Source organism: Enhydra lutris, unplaced genomic scaffold, assembly GCF_002288905.1.
Source record: "Enhydra lutris kenyoni isolate GAN:26980312 unplaced genomic scaffold, ASM228890v2 scaffoldscaffold4, whole genome shotgun sequence".
In the NCBI taxonomy this organism is placed as follows: Eukaryota; Metazoa; Chordata; class Mammalia; order Carnivora; family Mustelidae; genus Enhydra; species Enhydra lutris.
This window is the reverse complement of record NW_019154088.1, coordinates 34,028,278-34,046,454: the sequence shown is the minus strand read 5'-3', so window position 1 is coordinate 34,046,454 and position 18,177 is coordinate 34,028,278. Positions and strand designations below refer to the sequence as shown.

The 18,177-nt window shown below is 37.8% G+C and overlaps 2 protein-coding genes across 5 annotated transcripts in view; one reads left to right on the top strand and one right to left on the bottom strand.

Annotated features, from left to right (window-relative positions):
* LOC111158948 (Ral GTPase activating protein catalytic alpha subunit 1) overlaps nt 1-14,202 on the top strand; it is a 246,811-nt gene extending 232,609 nt beyond the window's left edge. For 2 of the 4 annotated variants that reach the window (XM_022521309.1, XM_022521306.1), the window contains 3 exons: nt 3,964-4,088; nt 7,640-7,642; nt 12,850-14,202. In XM_022521309.1, the coding sequence (XP_022377017.1) occupies nt 3,964-4,088; nt 7,640-7,642; nt 12,850-12,998 (277 nt within the window). In that variant the 3' untranslated portion in view covers nt 12,999-14,202. The remainder of the gene's footprint in view (nt 1-3,963; nt 4,089-7,639; nt 7,643-12,849) is intronic. The other 2 variants (XM_022521311.1, XM_022521296.1) reach the window with 1 other exon arrangement.
* A 2,076-nt stretch (nt 14,203-16,278) lies between these two features.
* LOC111158014 (INSM transcriptional repressor 2) lies at nt 16,279-17,952 on the bottom strand. Its single transcript, XM_022519792.1, has one exon. The coding sequence runs from the start codon at nt 17,950-17,952 to the stop codon at nt 16,279-16,281; it is 1,674 nt and encodes a 557-aa protein (XP_022375500.1).
* Between the last annotated feature and the right edge of the window lie 225 nt (nt 17,953-18,177).

Here is an 18,177-nt window from a genome sequence, read left to right as displayed (position 1 = left end):
CGGAGAACTAATGCGTCTCTTTCTAGGACCAGGCTGAAATTGAACCCCAGTTTCTTGACAGCTGGTATTGACACAGTGACAGAGGGCCATAAATAATTTCATCTGTAGGTTTAAAATCAGGAGTAGTTACCTAAAATGAATAGCAGTGTTAATGCAAATGAAGCACAGATTAAAGTGTTTATACTAGGAAAAATGTTTAATTCCCTTTATTATTTTTAGAATAGTAATATTCCTTCCCCCCTTTCCTGTTTCTGCAGAAAGTAGAAGCAAGGAGGATTAGTGGATAATTATATTGCTGTGATTGCAGCACCTGTGTGTTATTTCTTTTGATTGGCTAGTTCTGTATTAAAGATTCCTACCAGCTAAAAGTCTCCCTCATCAAATGGTGTTTTATTAGCTAGTTTTGGCTTGGGTTGTTTTAAATTTACAACAGAAACCTTAATTCAACTTAGACTTGTACTTCAAATTTTGCTTTGAATTTCTTTACCATTCCCTATCTGTCATCTCACCCATTTGTTTTGTTTTGTTTTTAATCTCAGTGCCAATGGCAACATGCACTCACAGTAGGAATAAAGCTTGAGCTATCCTGTTGTTGCTAGCGATCAAGTTTGTGTATGCCACTCAATTTATAGGTACTAATAACTCTTCCCTAGAGAGTTGCCTTTTAAGGAATAAGTGTCTGATCTATTATGAGGAGATAGAGGAATTAACCACTTTGGATTATGGTTACCATTTGTAGATGCTAACAGCACTGTTTTTTGTTTTGTTTTGTTTTAATTTAATTTTTTTTTTCGGTGTTCCAAAATTCATTGTTTATGCACCACACCAGTGCTCCATGTAATATGTGCCCTCCTTAATACCTACCACAAGGCTTACCCTACCCCTCACCCCCCTCCCCTCCAAAACCCTCATCTTATTTCTCAGAGTCCACAGTCTCCGATTTCCCCCAACTCACTTCTCCTCCCCATCTCCCAATGTCCTCTTTGTTATTCCTTATGCTCCATAAACTGATTTTATCATCGTCTCAATCATGAAATTTCCTGTTTATGGACTCAGAACTGTGGTTTAAGTAGTTAGAGTTCCTTATATCTCTTTTCTAGAAGGGGGGAGGAGTGTAAGTACTGTGGATTAGATTGGCTTGTTTCGATGTTGTTGATTTGTCTACATCAAACTTGGAAAATTATAAAGAATATTTAGCTTTTAGAAGGTGAGTTACCATAGACAACCCCCCCAAAAAGGAACTTGCAGACATTAGCCTGCCTAATTTGTGAAAAGTGCTATGGTTTTTCATTTAAATTTAACCACTAATTTTTTCACTGACTCTGCCACCTAGACTTGAACTTTTAAAAACCATTTTAGAGCATCATTTTACTTAAGATTTTTTTAACTAAAAAGAAAATCCTGTGTTTTTATACAAAATGAATACTTTGTAGCTGGGTAATTTCAGTTTATACATCTTTCTTTATATCTGAGTTTCTTCGGAGTTTTGTAATAGTGAAATAGAATTGTACTCCATATGTATTGTATGTAGATATTCATGCTTTTATTAAATTTTACTACACTGGAAATACCCTCCTGGCCTTAGAAATATTAACCTTTGCTTTCTCTCTGCCTAATTTTTTTGTGTAAACTCTAAATATAATAAGATAAAGTAAAATATTTCATTTATAGGTCCTCTGAAAGTAGAGCATTTTAAAAGCAGGTAGGTGTCTCCACCCTACTTTTCATGAAGCATTTTACCCATTCAAGCAGACTTTTAAAAACAGCTTGTTTTGATAGCAGACTGTTCTCCTGTGGGCCTTCAGCCTTTGCTTCCTGGCAGCACCTTTGGTGCGAAAAGAGAGTGATCAATTGGGAGACTATCAGTGCCAGCATGCATAGAGTGATAAGTTAACACACCACTGGGAATTTCTAGGGCCCACCAAGATACTTCACTTCTAATGTGCTAACAAGCTCATTTTTCTACCTCTTGCCTCTTCAGTTATTTTTTTTCTCAGAAGAGCTTAGAAGTTGAGTGCATCAGGCATAATGAAAAGCTCTGTAGGAGGGAGAAGCAATAACCCCATTTTTCCCTTTTCAGCCAAATAGAAAATTAGTTTCTGGTAATACACAAAGGCCAGTATTTTTTGTACAAGGGGCACTGCTGTGAATCAAAGGACTCTATTAACTGCAGAAAATTCGGCAGCTGTGAATCTCCCCCAATGAAAAAAGTACTTTCCAACAAGTTCTGAGATATGTGGTATTATTTAGATTGAACCATCAGTTTCATCCTCTTCCACTTATAACCATATACCTCCTTTTTAAAGTGTGCTATGTTACTTTTCTAAGATAACATTCAAAAATATCTGTTTCTTCCATAAAATCCTTTCCACTGATCATTTTAATATAGCATTTTCTCCTGAGAAGTAGAATTCTTCAAAGTTCAGTCCCAGTGTACAGAATTGAAAATAATGGGTGCCAAGAAATTAGAATTCAGATTTCAACATTTAATGCATAAAATAAGTTGTAATTCGAGAAGAGAGTACTCGAGCCGTTTAGAGGGCAAAAGACAGCACAGTCTAAGTACCTAATGAGTATAGTCTTACCTTTAACTCTTAGCTTTTTGCCTCTTCTTAATCAATAACCTTTTGTAAATGTAACTATGGCTGTGTTAGCTCCAACTGAATTATCACTTTAAATTATCTTCCTTGCAAATTTTTTTTCTTGGCGTTGGTTGTAGGATTAGTTTACAATTTCTAGAAATGAAGAGCTACAGTAATTGAATCGCAGTTTTAAAAAAAGAATAAAGAGTTTTGAGGAAAATAATGGGTTTTGAAAAATATTCAGTGATGAAAGAAAAATCAATAGGCAAATTTTTATTAGCCTTCATACTTATAGAAATGTCTTCTGTAAAGCCTGTCAACATAGCACACTGATACAGCAGGAAAACTTTTAAAAGTAGTAGAAGAAAGGTTAACTGATTTCTCAGTTCAGGAACTATACGACATGAAGTCAGCATGTGAGTTTTTCCTGATAATTGTATGTTGCTGCCTGCTGCTCTACATTTTGACAGCCATTTCCATAGTTGCTTTCGTGAACAACAGAAATATTCTCTCTCTTTCTCGCCCTCTCTGTGCTAACAGCACAATCAGGCCTGCTGAAACAGGAAGCCTGGAGTGGGTTGTTTCAAAGCAACAACACTTCAAGGTACTGGTTGCTTGTCAATAATATCAGAGAAGAAAATGTGGTGAAAGGGAAGTACAGTATTTTTCTGTCAGTGTCAGTGCCCTGTAGATGCTTTGTTAGATGGTATTTAGGAGTCCTGTGGACTCTTCGCAAATATTCCTGCTTGTTTCAGTGTTATAATTGACTAGATATTTTTTCCTGACATACAGATTCAACTGTGTATTTATCTTAACCACATGGAGTTATTCAAGGATTACAGCAACAGTAGTCTTCCATTCAAAATGAGAACAATTGTTGGGAAAATACAGGGATTTTAGAAAAAGAAGAAGATATGCAGGAATTTCTCACAATAAGTCTTTATAAATGAAAAATATAGAATTACAGACAGTATTTTAAGCAGCATTCTAATATTTATTGTGTGGCTTTTCAGAGTAACCTGCAGATTGAACCAATTTAATAAGATAAAATGATCCTAGGCTGACCTGATAGCAATTGAATCCTTTCTCAAGTCAATGGTTACCTTTCTTTCTTTCAACAGTTTAGTTATATTATCATTGTTTTCTAATAAATATCTCCCTCTTAAGCTGCCATGTATAGTGGTATCACCTGAAGAGTAAACTTATGTTAAAAACAGTATTTTTTTGCTCTTTAAAAAGCCATACTTTGAAATGATATGTGAGAAGTGAATACATTTATTAAGAAGTAATAGCTTAGCAATCAGAGTAGTCCTTTTGGATAAGTTTTGTTCTTTTCCACTATAAGCTGCATTTATGTACATCCTTAACTGAAGGAAATCAGCTATGAAGAGAGAGCACGATACCTGCAAACAATTGTCCAGCACCATTTAGAACCAACAACATTTGAAGATTTTGCAGCACAAGTTTTTTCTCCAGCTCCCTACCATCACTTACCATCTGATGCCGGTAAGATGAAAAGCGGGTATTAGTTACTTGTCATTACTGGAACTTGAAATGCAATACCCTTTTGTTCTAAACTCTTAAAATAGTAGAAAACTTGCTTGAATAAAACTCCAGTCATTGAAATACGTTTTTCATTTTTTTAAGAGCTGAATTTGGCCTATAAATTTAATTTATGCTTTCTTTTACCTAAATGCAGTTCCTTTAGAAGTCAACAATCTTCATAAAAGTACATGCACCACATTTTATCTGAGCTACTGGCCAGTGACTGTTGTTTCAGGGGATCATTACTGAAGTATCTGCAAAAGAAACACAAGTTGAGCACATATTCTTCCTCGCCTTTAGAGGATCAAATTTTATGGCCAAGAATATTGCCTTATGTCTATAATTTTACAAATACAGTTAAACAACTGTCTAGATTTAGAAGTGCTTGGTACAGTAAATTATTTTTTAATATTTAAAGACTATAAGAGGGTACTGCATTTTTACAATTAACTAATTTTGAAAAAAAAATCAGTAAGAAAATAAATTGACTCATGGCCTTCCTTTTCTGTGATACTTTGCACTCCTTATGATTGTTTCATTTATTTTATTTTCCCTCTTTAGATCATTAAATATCAGTTCTGTTTATCTGAAGGTAAGACAAAGTGTCAACCAAAACACCCTTTGTTCTTTCCCCATTTCCTTTTATAAAAACTAGCAAGCACTAAGCTTGTAATTCAGACAATAAGCAAACTTAACATTGCCCTCATTTATACTAAACTCAGAAATTGTCACTAAATTTCTTCCAGAATTCTAGTTACTAACCCAGGTCTGCATGAAACACTAACCCTGGTTCTGGGATAAAAATAACTAATAATTAGAAGCAGCCGTTGGTTGAAATTAGTTACACCTTCTTGTATTGACTTTTTTTGTTTCTCAGCATGAAAAATATAGTACTACTGAGCCAAAATGGTGTGTCTTTGTATTTTGTAATGTGTTGCATTGTTATTGGATATCTTAACTCATCAGATACTTAACTCTGTTATGTGCCAAAGTACTAGGCACCTGAAATACAAAGATGACTATTTTAATGGTGTTCAAGGGAGCAGGAAAAAAATAATATATTTGAAGCTCATCATAAGGAACCTTCAAATTCTCTTTATGATATGTAAGTTTTCTTTATATTAAATAAGTTTAAGAGGCATAGTAGTCCTTTTCTGGCCTAGTTTATTTTGGGAAAAAAAATAAAGTTTCCATTCCTGTCATCATATAATTGGCCATTATAAAAATAATCTTACCAAAAAATCTTAGAGCCCTTTCCCAATTAATATAAAAGACCTAGGAAAGAGGAAAATTATATAGACTAGGTTGATTCTTTTGAAAGAGAAAGAGGTTAAAAAGACTTTAGATTCACTTCAGTGGATCGACAATCTAAAATAACTCAGTTTGGCATTAAGCATGATGCTTTAAAAAAAAGATACTAAAAGTAAATTAATAAAATAAAAACTAGTTAGGTACAACTGGAAATTTCATTTTTTAGTAAGAGAATATCTGAAAAATACCAGACTACATTATTAAAACAGGTGTGAATAACACTTTCATATATCACATAGTCGAATCATAAGTTTCACAACTGAAAAATATTGATAGTAAGACAATATTCAGATTAACTTTCCTCCTTACATTTATAAAAGCCATCAGTTTTCATGTTGTAGTTGTTTATCAACTGGAGTCCTTCATATACCTCTTTTTACTTAGTGTCTTCATACTGTGTATATTATCCTGCACGTTTGGCCAGATATATAATATGGGAAGTAGTATTCTTGCTTTCTGAGACAGAAAAAGTCAAGGTTCTATTGGCTTCATTTTTCATGTATTTTACTACTTCATTAAATTTTCATTATCTCAATAGTAATGAAGATGTGAATTTTAACATAAACTTAATACTATGCTACAAATTATTTTTAGGTAATTTTTTTAAGTTGTCTTTGCCCTTAGGAACCATTAAAAAACATGCAGTCTATGTTTTTAAAAGGATGTTTTTATCTGTAAATAACTCGTTCCAGTATTACTGAATATATTTGGAGGGGTTTTTTGGGTTTGGGTTTTTTTTTTTTTTTTTTTGCAGACTCTAATACTTAGAAAAGATAAAATATATTTTTTATCAGAGTGGTTCTCAATTCAACACAATACTAAAAAAGCGAAATATTTGCTCCTTCTGTAGGAGCAAAAACATTATGACATCTGAAGAATGATTATCTTTTTCTTCTGGTTATCTCAGATTTTGATTATCCTATCACAAACCACTTCATACACATAGAACTCCCTTTAAAGTTATAAGTCAAAGTGGGAGAAGGAGGTGAAATAAGCACATAATAGCAATAGGGACCTGACTTATGGTTTGCAAAACTTACATAATAGTGTGAAGTTTTTTAGGTTCACTTTTACTTTTTTAGCATAATAATAAAATTCAGTTGTCACATTGAAGAAATGCATTCATAGTTGCAGTTGATAATCAACATTCGATTCTCCTGTGCATATTCCATGTGCATAATGATATGCTAAATGATAACAAATGCAATAATTTGTAATTAAGTTTTAAAGAAATGCCAGTAAGATCATATAATAAATATATTCTTTCTAGCCAGTCCTATTATATAATTCCATTCTGTAGCATAGTGTGGAAAAATACCTTTTTTTTTCTTTTTTTAAGTTTACTTAACTTGGTTCAAGATGATCTAAAACCTGCTTTCTGGCTAACACTAATGTACCAGCTGTTTGAATTGAAATCCAAGAGAAGATTATTCTGGATAATTTTTAATATTATTTAAATAAGTATGAAAAATATTTTTGGTGTATCATAGTTGATCCATAAATTTCATAACTGTATTTTCTCAAAATGGACTCTGTGACAGTAGACTGATACTTAAGGGAAATTATTTTTATCCCTAAGGTCATTGAAGGAGATATTGTGATGTCACACTTTGTTGATCTCCTGTAACTACATTAAACCATTATTAGATTTTTCTTGTCCTTTATTTAAAAAAAAATTACAGGAAAAAAATCCCTTTATCTTTGTCAGGCATGTGTGTGGAAAATATCAAAAGTTTTACACTGACCTCCTTTTTAAACTTTTTTATATTTATCAACATCTCTCCTCTGACTCTAAACTTTAAAGTGAAATTACTCCTTTCTTTCACCAGAGTACACTGGTAACCAGTTCAAAATTTAGATATTCTTCCCCAACATCACATTCAAGTCTTTTTTGTTTTTTTTTTTTTTAATAAAATTCTAGAATGCCAGCAACAAGAAACAGGATCATGTTTTGCTGAAGATACACAGTAAATATTAAAAATTGTCTTCCTCTATGTCAACATCAAAAATATACCTATGATTTCTTCCAGTATTAATGTCTTTTTTACTGTGATCAGCCACAAATATTTTGAATGCTTATGGTGTAGTATATCTAGAATTACCTCGAGTATTGTTATTTTAATTGAGTGAATACCTCCCTTCGGATTTATTGTTTTTCTACAAATTAAGTTAGAAATTTTAGCACTCTAAATATTAGAGAGTTGGTTGGTGTTTTTCCTCTATTATACATCTGTATATACATACACATATAAATATATGTGTATTTCTACATACAGACCAATTTGGGTTCCTTTAGGTTACATACAGGTTCCTATTTAATGAAAATTAGTAGTTAGATTCAAATATTTCTTTGCCATGAAAATAAGAGATAATCTAGATAAAGTGATGATGAAGACCTAGAGTAGCATCTAATCTTCATTCTAATTTCAGTTTTGCACTTAACTCACAAAATCTGTATTGCCACATGCAGATGGGATAGTATTATGATGGTCAGATCTATCTCTTTGGATCTTCAAATCATCAAAATTTAACCATTAGTTTAGATAACCTTATAAAATTGGTGTCCCTCTTTAAAAGATATTTTAAACTTTCCTCCCCTTCCCAGGCTTTGAAATGATCTGAAAGAACACAATGTAGCCCCTCAGAAGATAGTTATTTAAGTATACCCTAAATATTATTTGTAAGTTGCCAATAATCAGTTTCCTTCAACATGTAACAGAAACTATATGTTTGTTTGCTTTGTTTTTAAAACAGATTCCTGATCATATTTATGTATCACTAGGCTAGCCTGAAATTAGAAGCAGCCAAATTGTATCCTGTTTTCAACATTTTGAACTTGAAAATTTGGCTTATTATGTGTTGTCTGAGAGGCAAATAATATCAGTCTTAAAGTCCCATTAACCTTTTGTGACAATAATTACTAGGTTCAGTTTCCACATAGAACATTCATTCAGATGTAAAATTTTTGTAATGAAAATAATAAAAGAATAATTGAACAATTACTGAGTGCTAGGCACTGTGCTAAGTACTATACATACATTCTCTCATTTAATCTTCATGCAGTTCTATGGGAGGGTGGGGGAAAAGCTTACCCAGAGTCACCTGATTCTTGGTAAAGCCAAGTCTGACTTCAGAGTCAGGGTATTATATTTACTATTACTTATGTACTTACCCATGTAATCTAAATATTTTCAGTCCCTTCTTGCTGTTGAGAGAGAGAAATTTCCCTACAACCTGTCATATTTACAAGTTAGAAATTGTTGAAGCTTATTTTAAAAACTCTACTTTTCTACCCACTGGAAAAAAATCTTTTTTTTTTGTTTTGTTTTTTGTTTTTTTTTTTATAGCTAAGGTTGCCATGGGAGAGGTATGGGCTTTGGAATTAGACTGATCTGGATTTAAATCCTAATTCTTTCATTTATTATCCACAAAACCCAGTTTCTCTATTTGTAAGGAGATAAAATATGACAGGCTCTAGACTAATATGTTCTAAGTCTGCCATAATGGCAGTTTTTGAATATTTTCAAAATTAAACCACTTTGTTTGCCTGTATTCCTGTACTGTTTAATTTTAGGGGTGCCTGGCTGGTTCAATCAGTAGGGCATGTGACTCTTGATCTCAGGGTCATAGTTCAAGCCCCATGTTGGGCATAGGAATTACTTAAAAAAAATAAATCATATATTGTTTCCTTTATGACATCAGTAGTGGTGCATACATGCTAATCTTAATCACTAATCAACTGCTTTAAAAATATTAAAGCAGTAAGATTACTGGGGTAGTCTATAAATTTTAATAAGGTTATATTTTGTAGGAATATCAGCATAAGAGTGGATAAATTCTTTTAACTTCCTCAAAACTAAACAGTATATTGTGTTTTCCACATTTCAGTGGTTATATTTTGTAAGTGGTCATTTTCTTCAAAAATATTTCTAACTTCTGTCCCTTCTAGTCCTTATCTGTTTTGATCCAAAGTCTATTAAATTTTACTCTTATCTGTTTGGTAGCTTATTATATAGCTACACTTACTGTGTACCTGCTGTGTTCCAGGATCTTTGCATATGTAGTCATTCATCCCTCACAACTTTGAAAAATACTACTACTGTCTCCATTTTACGAAAACAAAACAAAATGAAAAACCTCTTGGATCAGTTTGCCCAAGATCCAATAGCTAGTAACATGCCAGATTTGGCAATTAACCTGGGCCTGTTTAACCCATGCCCATGCTCCTCCTAACACATCACAGTGCCTCTTAATTCAGTATTCACTGGAACTACTTTCAAAGTCACAATATTTTTTTAAAGGCTTTTATTTACCCAATAACTTCAGTAGTTTTAAGCCAGTCATACCTGTCAGCAAGCAGTACAAACAAAGCCACAATAAAGAACAGTCCACTGAGTTCCCTTTTACAATCTGTATAGACTCCCAAAGTTATATTCAGCATGTTACTTGTAATAGTTCATTGTAACCAGTGCACAATATATGAATCAATTACACCATCAAGATAAACTGTGTACTGACTACTATAAGAATGTTAGAGATACAGTATGAACAGATGTAGGAGCCCACAGATACTTGCCACTTGAGGATGTATTAATAATTGAAGTGATTAAATAAAACAACATTCTTTATGACTCATGTGCTAGAAATCAATTCTTGGGCAGAATAGGGAAATGAAGAAGGGTAGGTATCACTGTATTCTTTTACATCTAAACCTGAGCTCTGTCCTCTGTAAAGTATGGAGTTGAATATGCTGAGTATATACCACAAATATCATTTGCCAAAACATGAGGAGGTACTGATAAGCTGTATACCACACACACTAAAAAGCCTGATTTGACTCCCAGTTTATTGAAGGGGGATTTCACACTGTAGGCAGTAAGGGAGGCATGGAGAAATTGCTATTTTTGAAGAAACTATTCTGTGATTTTGGCATCATCTAAAGCAATATTCTCCAGTAAAACTTTCTATGACGATGGAAATGCGCTACAGCTGCACGGTCCATTTTGGTTGGCTCTAACCACATGTGGCTGCCCAACACTTAAAATGTGGCTAGTACACCAAGGACCCACATTTTAATTTTTACTTAATGTTAATTTTTAATTAGTTTTAATGTGGCTATGCTTACTGTCTTGGACAGTACAGCTCTGGAGATTTTATGATTTAGTGATTAGGATAACCTGCCCCCCAGTACAATGAACACTTTAAAAGATAGATGTTTATAGAATCTCTCATAGACTTTTTTTCTTTTCTTTTTTTTCCTATTTGAACTTGTTAGTTGGTAAGTATAACATTTGAATTTACAAAGCATTGTCCACTGTGAAACACCATCACCCTAATGCATTGCATGCCCAATTTCATAATAAAAACTTGATTACTCTTTTCTCTGCTCCTTGGTTAACACCTGTACAGTTCTGCACTGTGTCTCTCATATCTGTTACCTATCTTCTCTTTTGTTTTCTCACTTCTGCTCGCTACTCCATTTCTTCATTCACAACAAAGAAAGAAATGCAGTGATAGTTCTCTTCCTCCCAAAACCTCCGCTAGAAAACATTGGCCATCTCAAGGTAAACAGCCATGGGAAGGCCTCTCATGATTGGCCGGGAATAATATGCATATCAGAAAAGCATGAGCTACCGCTCTTCACCTTCCTTCTGCCATCCATCCGCAGTGCTTCCCTAAAAAGGGCCATGGATTCATATTCTCCTCTAGGTTTTCCAGTATGGGTCCAGTATGAACCAATTCAGATCTTCAGGAAGAGTAAAGGTGAACAGAAATATATTTCCTTCTCCTTGTATTTTGAAGGCCAACCTCATTTCAGTTAGAAAAGAAAGAATGTTGGAGAAATTACTTTGAAAAGAAAGACAATTAATGTGGATTCCAAGTAGTGAGAAAATACTTCTTCCCTATGTTTGTTCTTAAGTATGATTATATCATTTCACCTTAAAAACAGTTTGAAGGGTTCTACCAAGATAGATTCTTAGTAATATATCTCTATAAGATCAGTACCCCTTATTGAACAGTTTTGATTGTTCAGTAGCTATAACTTCAATTTAGGCACAAATGTCTCATTAAGTGGAAGTGTTAGTATGGTTATTTCCATGCTTGAGATTTCTGGGAGGTGCTACATTGGCTAACAAACATGCCAAAAGTTTTCCTGCAGAGTGAGGAGATACGTAATAAACCTGCAACCTGTGTGATGTGTGTGTTTATGACATAAAGAAAATGTTCACATACGTAAGGCCCAGAAAATCTGGTTTAAAGTGCCTTAAAATACACAGAATTTTAAAAAATGTATGTTTGCAGATTTTGGTTTTTTTTTTTTTTTTTTTTGAAGGGCTTTTATTTTTAATGTAATTTTTTATACTACGTATTTGGGAGCCTACCAGGTGCCAAGTTTTGTAGCATTGCTGTAAGAGAATCATAATTCATAGAAATAAAGTGCAGGGGCGCCTGGGTGGCTCAGTGGGTTAAAGCCTCTGCCTTTGGCTCAGGTCATGATCCCAGGGTCCTGGGATCGAGCCCCACATCCAGCTCTCTGCTCATCGGGGAGCCTGCTTCCTCCTCTCTCTCTGCCTGCTTCTCTGCCTACTTGTGAGCTCTGTCTGTCAAATAAATAAATAAAATCTTTTAAAAAAGAAAGAAAAGAAAAAGTGCAGAGGTAAAGAACTATTTCGTAAATGACACACAAAATTTTCCAATTTGAATTTGTGTTTGTTTCTAAATTTTTGTATCTTTATTCTACTGGTTACCTACTTGCTGTGACTAGATAGAGTAACTACAAAAATTTAAGTTAAGGAAAACAAAAGCATTGCTTATCTCTTAAATGGAGACATTTTGAGGGGTCAATTTGTCTTTTTTTAAAATTTCAGATAAGAGTTCTTGTGCTAGCCCTTCTCCCAGGAGTTTATTTTGCTCCTTTCTAAAAGTGTATTTAAATACCCAGCATAGTGTTGAATTCCTTTTTGGAACCATTTGGTACTATTAATTTCAAGTTTGAGCAGTAAAGGCCCTTTCCTTGGTTATACCCTGTACCCCAGAGACAGGAATTGGTCCTTCTCGCCTGCTTCTTAAGCCCTTCCCTGCATGTTAATGATGCTTTGGATCCCTGTTCTGTCTGGCCCAAAGATTTTGCTTCCCATTGCTTTTTTCTGAGGAGCTCTCTGATTAGTTCTGGCTCTGGAAATAATGATTGGTGCTTTCTTGCTAATATGATTACCTGAGCCGCCAGATTACTGGGGTTTAAATAAAATGTTAGTAGGCTGTTCTAATAGGCAAGTTTTGCTCTTACTTTTTCCCCTGAAAAGACTTCATTAAGGGTTGGGACCCATGCTACAAATTAGTAGCAGAGAGATTCTTTCTTACGAGATGAGACGCCGGACGACTTGGACTAATGCTCTTGCTGTTCCCACAGGCTCCTACCCAGAGATTCTATCCAGTGAAACTCCCACAGCAACGCAGGTAGACGGGGCTGACCTGGCCTCTCCAATGTCTCCTCGATCTAGCAAAAGCCGCATGTCCATGAAGCTGCGTCGATCCTCTGGTTCAGCCAATAAATCCTAAGGAGACAAGCAGCCTAGCAGTGTAATCAGCAGTAACCACCTTAGCATGAACATAGTGTTAACCCTTTCAGGGCTTCGTGTTTGCCATAACATGCATGTTTCTTCCTGAACATTTATTTTAGAAAACACTGGATTTAAATAATTTGTAACTTAATATTTTAGATTTGGGTTGTTTATTCAGTTCTTTCCCCCCCACACACTCTAAGCTGCCATATTTGGGGGGGGTGGAGTTTTATTCCACACCCTTTACCTTCCTGGATAATTATGTCTAAGCAGTTTTACTTTTAATTTCATGATTAACTTTGAGCCAAACTATAATTGGACAGATAGTCTCATTATTTTATTTATTGTGCCCCATTGCAACTTTATGGCTCAGTAAATATATAATTTTTTTTACAAATGTAAATTTTTAAATTTAAGCATTTGTAAAGTTACAACAAAAGTTGCAAATCTTAATAATAGGATATTATGGATTATTTATGTTATGAAACTAAAACACTTAAAATAAATGGTCTTTTAGCATCTCAAATTCCAACTGACATAATTTCAGCATTAACTTTTTCTTCCCAAAGCAATGCCTCATTTCTTGGCTGTGCAGATGATGCCATGATATATCTCATATACAGAAAAATCACTGTGCTGACCTTTGATTTGTGTTTAGCTTCCAAATATTTTTCTAAGGTTTTGCTTTTTAAATGGTATCACTGTTAAATGCCATTTTTGTTTTGAGATTGTGGCCCTGTATATTGGCTGCTGGATCCTGGTATATCTGTGTTCTTTCCTGAGTACCAAAAAGAGGGTAATTGAGGGGGATGGAGAGGAAGAAAAGAAAGAAAGAAAAAACTTTTCTGATACAAAGGTGTTGCTTAAATTATGTGTATTTTAAAAGAAAAGGGGACATGACCCAGGAGTCTAAATTTAATCTAATGTTATTAATACTGAACTTGCTGGTGCAGGTTGGTATTCATTCCACCCTCTAGAAATATTTTCCTACAGTAAATAAGCTGCTCACATTTTGTTCATATTTTGTTTTGAACGGACTTCTCCTAAGGAAATGTAGCATGACATCAGTACTAACTGCATGTGTAAATACATCATACGGGCAAACTATAAAATATAAATTATGTATCATCATTCATGTAGTATCTACAAATTTGTAACAGTGAAAGAAAAAGATATGGTATTTAATAATACAATAAAAATATTCTTATCACTTACATCCATGACATTTATATTTCTCTTGTCTATTTGTCTTTAATATGTTTTCAGGCTTAATAAGCGGAACTATATGATTAGTGGAGAGATATATAAGCATAAGCCTAGGTTATCTTAGCAAATCATGAAAAAGGAATTTGAATTCCCTTGTTAGGATACACCCCAATTCTCAGAGATTTTACCATAGTCACTGAAAATGCAGGCAATTTTACCTTCATAACGGCTAGCCGGAATGTTTACCAGTGCACTTGGTTAAAGCATCAATTAATCTTAGACTCATGCTGCTTTGACTTTTAAATTTTCAGTTTCTCTTATAATGCACTTTGAGGGGGAGACCTTTTGCAGACAGTTTCTAAAACCACCTTCCAGAGTTCTGTGCACTTAAGTTTTTGTTTTCTTAAAAATAAAAATAGATTGCTATGAAACTGTAGAAAATAAAATAACAGAGTCCCTGAGAACAAGGTTAAACAATACAGTTTCCCACAACCAAGGTGAAGAATTCAGAAAGGAAAATCAAAGTAACTATTTACACATTTCTATGGTGCTTTCATTTTTTAAAAATGAACAGCTAATGGATTGATGATCTGTAAAATTGAGTAAAAACACCAACTTGGAAATAGTGAAGTTAATTTGCATGGTTAACGTGATTTTTTTCATCTTTAGATAAAACTGCTTTTTTTCCCCAGAAAAAATATATTTTCTGTTGACATTTTTAGGTAGTAAAGTATCTTTAAAGCCTTTTGGAGCTCAGTCTGTGCAAGCCATACTTCAAAGGAAATTTTCCCATTGCATTTCTGCACCATTACATTCATGGACAAAATATAATTTTTCCTGTCTGTATTCTGTCTAAATGGGTCACTAAGATCCTAAAGTAGGATACTGGCTTTGGGGAGATAAGAAATGTGACTTTGAAAAATAGGCTGTGTTCAATGAAATTCTCAGGACACACACAGAACACAAAAAGCACCAGCTATGTACATTTATTTGGTGGTAAGCATCTTACAAGTATGGGCTGTCTGTCAAGCAATACTCAGCCAGTGTCCCAAACTCTGGCTATTAGAGCATGGGTACAGAGTGTACACTGAATATGGTTTACAAAAATTCAAAAACAGGTTGCTGCTGAAAAATGAATATTGAATGACCATTCAGTTCCATAGTGGATTATAGATATTAACATCTTCCTTAAACTGAACATAGTTTCATAAATAACACTGCGTGAGATTTACAACGGAAGGATTAAACAATTTGGATGAAACCCTATTAAAACAGTCAAACTTCTGGAAATAAGTTGTGTTTCCAAAAAGCTGTTATTTAAAGTTTTAAAGTATCTCTTCCTGAAAACACACCAAGAAAGCTAAAGGTGAGAATTTGGGGGGTGTCCCAACTCCCTCTAAGTAAAGTGGCACCCTCCCCACCTCCAAACACTAACTTAAGAATGGACTAATACTTGAGAAAAGGAACGTTTACAGGGAGATAGCCACATCCCCCAAAAGCGCAAACATCCTCTTACATTTCCTGCCCACAGGCATGGGTCTTAAGTGTCCCCCCCCCCACCCCGTTAAGTTTGGCACCAATCACATAACTTTCAATTCACAGAATATACAATGCAAGATATCTGACCCTATTGAGACAGAAACTACATAGGCGCCTGCGATGGCAAGAGGAAAAAAAAAATTAAGGACTACCATTTTTGGTAGCTAGAATCTTCTGTAGATATTGAAACATGCACGCATTCACTACGACTTTCCATAGGAATTACAAGTCATATAGGATTCATTAGGGTCTCCAGAGTGAGGGGGGAAATCCTATTTTCGTGGGGAAAGCAAGAAGGCTTTATAGTGACGGTCCTTTACCGCGAATGTTTATACCATATACATACCTGCTCTAGAGAGGGATTTTACATTTCGCTGTCCGCTTCTCTGGCGGAACATGGACTACTGGGAGTTTTAGGAGAGAAAAATAGAGGCAGGAAAGAGGGTAAACTTGCAAATTCAAGAAATCCCCACAGAAATTCCCATTATCTGTTTCCTCCAAGGCCAACCGCACAATCTTCCTCATCTCCTTCCTCAACAGCCAGGCCGCAACGGCATCTGCAGCAGCAGTACCTGCCGACTTTCTGAGGGGTGGCACTTATTTATGTGCCGGGTCAGCCCTGGGGAGCTAAAAAAAGTGGACGGGCAGTGCTTGCACGAGAAAATTTGCTGAGCACTCCCGTCGGATTCTCCGCCTGGGCTCGGTGCTTCAGGGGGGGCCCCGGCCAGAGCAGGCAGGAGCAGCTCCTCGCGGACCGCGTGCCACAGCCGGTGTTTGTCCCTGATGTCTGCGGACGGGAAGTGCGCCCCGCATAGTGGGCAAGCGAAGGCGAGTGGGGCACAGTGTTCGGAGCCAAAGCCCGGGGCAAGCGCACGAGCGGAACCTGCCTCGTGAGTGCCTAGGTGCTTGCGCAGATAGGCTTGGCGACGGAACTTTTTGTGGCAATATGGACACATGAAGATCTCGGGTCCCCCAACACCACTGGCACTACCTGGCCCAGGCATCCGGCGCCCCAACACCCCCTCCGTATAGGGGACCTGAGGCAGCGGTGGCTCAGGGTGGGACAGCACCGGGAGGCCCTGGTGTGGGGCGCTGTCCTGGTGCTGCTCCGCCCTGGAGCTGTCCCTCGCCTGGAGGTGCTGATCGGCCCCTCGCTCTACCCGGCTGTTCTCCTTCCCCTCCGCCAAGAAAGATGCAACAGCCCTGGAGTCTGGGGAGGTCGAGGAAGACGAAGGAGGCGGCTTCCCGTCGGCTGAAGACACCGTGGCGGCATTTGCCGCTGCGGGACGCGGTTTGTGCCAGCGGCGATGGGAGGCGAGGTTCGCAGGGCAGCTGAAGACCTTGTCGCACTCAGGGCAGCGGTACTCCACGCGTACGATGCGGGAGCAGCGGTGCTGAGCCAGAGCGAAAGGGTCCGCGTACTGCTCCTTGCATAGCTGGCAGATAAACTCCCCCAGTGGCGTGCGGCTGCCCCCCAGACCCCGGGATGGTGCTCCGGGCTCCTCCTCCTTAATCTTCAGGCCCAGGACAGGGGACGTGGTCACTTCATCGGTGAAGTTCAACTTCCTCATCGCCTTTGGCTTCTTGACTCCGGCGGCCGCAGGTCCAGACGTGCAGCCCGGAGGTGCCTTGGCACGGCGCTCATTGCCAGCGGCCCGCTTCAGGCCATGCAGAGTGGCCGAGAGGGGCGCAGGGTCTGGGTGGAACTCTGGCTCTGGGAACGGTGCCCGGAGCGGCAGCAGGAACTGCTCCCCCGAGGTCGGTGCAGCTGCTGGCGCCGCCGAGCAGGAGAAAGCAGCCACCGCGGTGGCACCCCCAGGGAAGGACTCTGCAGAGACGGGTGAGCTGAGGCAGCGCTCCAAGAATGCCTGGCGCAGCTCCGTGCCCGCCGGCTTCGTGGGGCTGGGGCTCGGCCCGGGACCCTCCCTACCATCCGCCCTCCACTCCGCAGCACCTTCCTGCCTGCCCTCCCCCGGGCTCACCCTAGCCGCCCGACAGGACGACCCCGACAGTTCACGGGCCGCCGCTGCCTCCTCCAAGGTGGGGGGTGCCACCTGCTCCGTACTGGGCTGGGGGGCATTGGAAGCCTCCTCGGGGAAGGGCGGCGCCCCCTGGGGCCCCAGCCTGGGGAAGCCCCGCTCAGCTAGGCGCACTCGATATGAGCCGCCTGTCCGTTTAGTTCGCTTTACCAGGAAGCCCCTCGGCATGGTGGAGTCAGGAGAGCTCTGGGGGCAAAGAGTAAAGGGGGCGCCGCGGGGGCTGAAAGCTGGCGAGCACCGCAGCTACCCCAGCTTCGCCACAGCCGTCATGCGTGGGCTGCCTTTATAGCTGAGACTCTGGCGGGGGGACCACCGGTCGCCTTCAGGCAGGACCGGCCAATCAGGAGTGGGAGCGGGCGCCAGGGGCGGGGTTTTCGCCTGGCTGGGCTCGCA

What these genes read in the sequence shown, in the direction of transcription:
- LOC111158014 (XM_022519792.1), bottom strand. Translation starts at nt 17,952, where the DNA reads ATGCCGAGGGGCTTCCTGGTAAAGCGAACTAAACGGACAGGCGGCTCA.